General features: G+C 40.4%; 1 protein-coding gene across 1 annotated transcript; it reads right to left on the bottom strand.

Annotated features, from left to right (window-relative positions):
• Positions 1-213: 213 nt before the first annotated feature.
• On the bottom strand, positions 214-1,176 carry LOC115515042 (olfactory receptor 2W1). The gene has a single exon (XM_030317146.1). The coding sequence runs from the start codon at positions 1,174-1,176 to the stop codon at positions 214-216; it is 963 nt and encodes a 320-aa protein (XP_030173006.1).
• Positions 1,177-5,245: the final 4,069 nt, after the last annotated feature.

Genomic DNA, 5,245 nt, shown 5'->3' with positions numbered 1-5,245 from the left:
AGTAATTTCTAGAGGCGAGGTGAGTGAGGAGATGGGTGAAATAGATAAAGGGGATTGAAAGTACACGTGATGAGCATTGATAAATGTATAGAATTGTTGAATCACATTGTATACCTAAAACTAATATAACACTGTGTGTTTATTGCACTTGAATAAAACAAGGAAAGACAATTAGAAAATGTTTTTCATTGTCTTATCCAGGGTAATACGATTCTATGACTTTTGGTCCCTCTTTGATTTTGTAGATTCACAGTCAACTCTCACCAGCTTCCTCAATGCATTCTTCATGTCCTTGTTCCGCAGGGTATAAACGAGAGGGTTAAGACTTGGAGTGACGATCGTGTAAAAGAGGGTGAGGAACTTTCCCTGGTCTTTGGAGGCACTGTTACCTGGTTGCAGGTACATGTAGATAATAGTTCCATAGAAGATGGACACGACAGTGAGATGAGATCCACAGGTATTAATTGCTTTTTGTTGGCCTTCTTTTGACTTTATTCTCAGCACAGCTTTGGCGATGTAGCCATAGGATATAAGAATAAGGCCGAGTGGTGTAAGGACAATGACAATGCCCAAAGCAAAAACAGACATTTCAACTGTTGTGGTGTCTATACATGCTATCTTGACCATAGCTGGCAACTCACACAAGAAATGGTCCAGAAGGTTGTTTCCACATCGAGGCAAATTCAGGGTGAGTGTACATAATAATACAGAATTGGCCAAACTAATGCTCCAGACTGTGATTATCATCTTGAGACAGAGATGTGGGTTCATGATTACCAAATAATGCAGGGGCTTACAAATAGCTGTGAAACGATCATAGGACATAACAGCGAGGAGGAGGCACTCAGTGGAACCCAACCACATATAAACGTAGAGTTGAGTGACACAGCCCACATAGCTGATGGTCTTGTCAGGTCCCCACAAGTTAACGAGCATCTGAGGGATGATGCTGGTTGTGAAACATAGATCCAGGAAAGATAAGTTCCTGAGGAAAAAATACATCGGTGTGTGGAGATGGGAATCCAGGAGAGATGCAAGGATGATGGCTGTGTTACCCACCCACGTAATGAAGTAGAAGAGAGTGACAACTCCTGATAGGACCATCTCCAGTTTGGGATGGTCCGAGAAGCCGAGCAGAATAAAACCGTGCAGAGAAGTGTGATTGTTTTGGCCCATAGTCCTTCAGTGTCCAAATCCTAGAATGAGAAAAGCAGAAGGAGGTGAAGGAGGATGGGGATGAGGGTGAGGAGGAGGAGCAGGAGGAGTAAGAGAAGGAGATGGAGGAGGAGAAATTGTCAGTACAGACCACATAACTAAAGGGAAAGAATTTATGCTAATAATTAAAAAATAATGGGTGAAAGTAAATATTATAGCCAAGTAATCTGGTATTTGTTGTAGATCATTTTATGGTGTTGGATTTAATATTATATTTTTATCTCGGTGAGCTTGGAGATACTACTCTTAAACTCAAGGTCTGAAAATTTTCATATGTAAATTTGCAAGTTTGAAAGGATCTGTTTCTAAAGTGATGTGACCCTCTGATTCTCTACCAATCTTGTTCGCTTGATATAGTGAACACATTATTTTTCTGGTCAGCAAATTTACCTATAAAATGTAATTATTTTGCTAATGTCAGAATGAGGAAAATAGTGTTTCTCTTCTTTTGTATCTTAGTGAGTAGCACCACTGATGTCCCGGTTTCTCATGTAGGAGATATGGCCTTTTACCCCTGACATCTTTATGTCTCTCATCCCAATACCTAACTTATCGCCAAAATGGTAAATTTTAATGCAAGTTGTATTTTAAGTATATTCTCACTTTCAAGAAGCTTCCATAGTCACTACCCTAATCGAAATCACGATTATCTCTTTTCTAGATTTTCTAGATTTAAATTTTTTTTAACGTTTATTTATTTTTGAGACAGAGAGAGACAGAGCATGAATGGGGGGAGAGTCAGAGAGAGAGGGAAACACAGAATCAGAAGCAGGCTCCAGGTTCTGAGCTGTCAGCACAGAGCCCGACGCGGGGCTAGAACTCACGGACCGCGAGATCACGACCTGAGCTGAAGTCGGACGCTTAACCGACTGAGCCACCCAGGCGCCCCTGTCTTCACTCCTTTCATCCAGACTTTTTTGTTTGTTTGTTTACATTGTTACACGAGTCAATAAAATCAGTCACATCATCCATGTTCTTTTAATTTGCTAGCCCCTTTCCGTTTCATTGAAGAAATACCCCAATCCATGCTTGCATGGGTCTGCACAAGGCCTCATGCTAATCTCAGAAGTTGCTTTATACACATGACACATGGACTCCTGGGTTCCTCCCAGTTTGACATGTTAAAATCATTCCCATCGGCAGCCCTGGGAACCCTTCTTTTCTGAACTTCTACTTCTGCAACCCTGTTCATTCCTTTGTCCAGCTCCGAATGTTTCTTGCTTAAAGAGGGATACTCTCAACCTATCTTTTTTTTGTTTGATATCCTATATCATGAAAAGGGGATCTGTAGAGGGCCAGTATAGCTGAGAGTTTAAAAAATTTTTTAATGTTTATTTTTTTTTTCAATGTTTATTTATTTTTGGGACAGAGAGAGACAGAGCATGAACGGGCGAGGGGCAGAGAGAGAGGGAGACACAGAATCGGAAACAGGCTCCAGGCTCTGAGCCATCAGCCCAGAGCCCGACGCGGGGCTCGAACTCACGGACCGCAAGATCGTGACCTGGCTGAAGTCGGACGCTTAACCTACTGCGCCACCCAGGCGCCCCTTAATGTTTATTTTTTGAGAGAGACAGAGACAGAATGCAAGTGGGCTAGGGGCAGAGAGAGAGGGAGACACAGAAGCAGAAGCAGACTCCAGGCTGTGGCTGTCAGCACAGGGCACGACACGGGGCTCGAACTCACGGGCTGTGAGATCATGACCTGAGCCAAAGTCAGATGCTGAACCGACTGAGCCACCCAGATGCCCCTTGCTGAGAGTTTAAAAGCATAGGTAGAGAGTTTCTCTTCATGTCTCTCAGGTTATTTAGGTGTTTGCTACCAAGCCCAGAAGGGCTCAGACTTCTCATTGTGAAAATAAAGAAAATAAAACTGCTATGGGTCAAGATTAACTGAATCATAAATCTGCTTAAAACAACACTTGGAACATAGCATATCTCCATAAATATTACTTATTGCAATTGTTATAAGAAGAAATTGTACGATGTTGGTAAAAATTTAACAGCTTCCCATGGTACTTTGTAATCTTTAAGAAAGTGTGTCTGATGTCTGTTGCTCTCCACTCTCTCCATGCTGCCTAAAACGTTCCATCAATACCTGTCTATCCAAGTATCTGTGTATCTATGTATCTATCTGTATCTACCATCTACCTATTCTCTTATATTTATACATAATTTCCAAACAAAATAAAAATTACCACACTATGAATAACAGTGTAAAATCACATAAAGTTGTTAGGTAGCATTATTTTTTACATTAAAAAGGAGAGAAGGTGGCAGACAAGTGGAAAATATCTGTGATTTATATAGTAACAAATAACAGGTACATTCAGTTCGATGAAAAGTAATTTAAGACATTAGTTTCTATTCTAAGGAATAATGAGCTCATCCTCATTCAGTAGTGAGATACAGGTAGAGCTCCTCTAGACATACATGAGGATGTCAGAACAGCCCAAATTTTTAACAATTGAACAGATTATTGGTAATCCTCCATAGTGTCCTATCGCTGAGTATAAAAATACAATTTCTTACTGCTACAGCCATAGTAACATCCAGAAAGCTTCTATTAGAAAATAAGGGGGCACCTGAGTGGTTCAGTGAGTTAAGCCTGGGTCTTCAGCTCAGGTCATGATCTGACAGTTCTTGAGTTCAAGCCCTGCGTTGGGCTCTGTGATGACAGCTTGGAGCCTGATGCCTGCTTTAGATTCTGTGTCTCCCTCTCTCTCTCTCTCAGCCCCTCCTCCACTCACACTCTGTCTCTCTCTCTCCAAAATAAATAAACATTTAAAAAATTAACTAAGAGTGGCACCTGGGTGGCTCAGTCAGTTAAGTGTCTGACTCTTGATTTTGGCTCAGGTCATGATCCCGTGGTCAAGCTCACATCAGGCTCTGTGCTGGGGTTGAGGCCTGCTTGAGATTCTCTCTCTCTCTGCTCCACTCCCCCTTCATGCTATCTCAAAAAAATAATTAAGAGAAAATACATATTGAATATTAAGAAGTAAATATCAAACTGGTGTACTTATTTCCCTTTGTGTGTGTGTGTGTGTGTGTGTGTGTGTGTGTGTGTGTAGATATTGTGTAAATATATACGGTATGATATTTGTTATGCTTTTTCAAATCTGTTTCCTGGATATTATGAAGAAAATACCTAAATTGTGGCCAAGATTCAAAAGTAGACACGTTTAGAAGAACAACTGAATATACTGGCTAACATAGTTATTTTGTGAGAGTCATTTGTTGATTCCCTCAGAATTAGCTTTTCAAGGGACACTTGGTGGTTCAGTCAGTTAAGTGTCTGACTTTGGCTCAGGTCATGATCTCATGTTTTGTGGATTTGGGCCCCACATTGGGCTCTGTGCTAACAGTTCAGAGCCTGTAACCTGCTTTGGATTCTGTGTCTTCATCTCTCTCTGCCCCTCCCCTCCCACCTCGTGCTCTATCTCTCTCTCAAAAATAAATAAATGTTAAAAAAATTAGCTTTTCAAGAATCATGATATGAGCCTGGATTCTGCCATTGACTGAGTTGCATAAAAGAAAAATATAACTCTGAAATGTGTTGCATACTGGCACACATCTTTATAGGTCTATAATGTCTGAGCAGGGAGGTGAATAAAAAAAACTTACTTATATCAACAGACAAGTTGGTGTGTGTAATAGTTCCTGACTTTTGAATAAGACAGAACCTCAGTTAAAATTATATGAAAACAAAAATGAAAATTTTTTGAAAATGAGTCAATGCCATGCTGTTAATTCCTTAACTATTTCCATTATCGCTATGCCTTTCAAAGATTAATTTAGAAAGGGGAAAAATCCTCCTGCCAATTAAAACCCTGACATTGGAAGTCTTCAAATAATTTTTCATGCACACCAGGAGATTTAGAGACAGATCTGATTCCTTCCCGTGTGCACAGTCCTCTTGCATAAAATATTGTATTTCAGTCCTTCATTTCCAATTTAACCTACATTTCCCCATTACATTTCTGCTGGATCAAAATGTCTGAAATCACACATCAGGAAAGAGTTTCATGTCCTCC

This window comes from Lynx canadensis, chromosome B2 (genome assembly GCF_007474595.2).
Source record: "Lynx canadensis isolate LIC74 chromosome B2, mLynCan4.pri.v2, whole genome shotgun sequence".
Lineage (NCBI taxonomy): Eukaryota > Metazoa > Chordata > Mammalia > Carnivora > Felidae > Lynx > Lynx canadensis.
This window is presented reverse-complemented; position numbering and strand designations above follow the sequence as displayed.

Bases quoted from the DNA above. Each gene is read 5' to 3' on its own strand.
- LOC115515042 (XM_030317146.1), bottom strand. From the start codon at position 1,176: ATGGGCCAAAACAATCACACTTCTCTGCACGGTTTTATTCTGCTCGGC.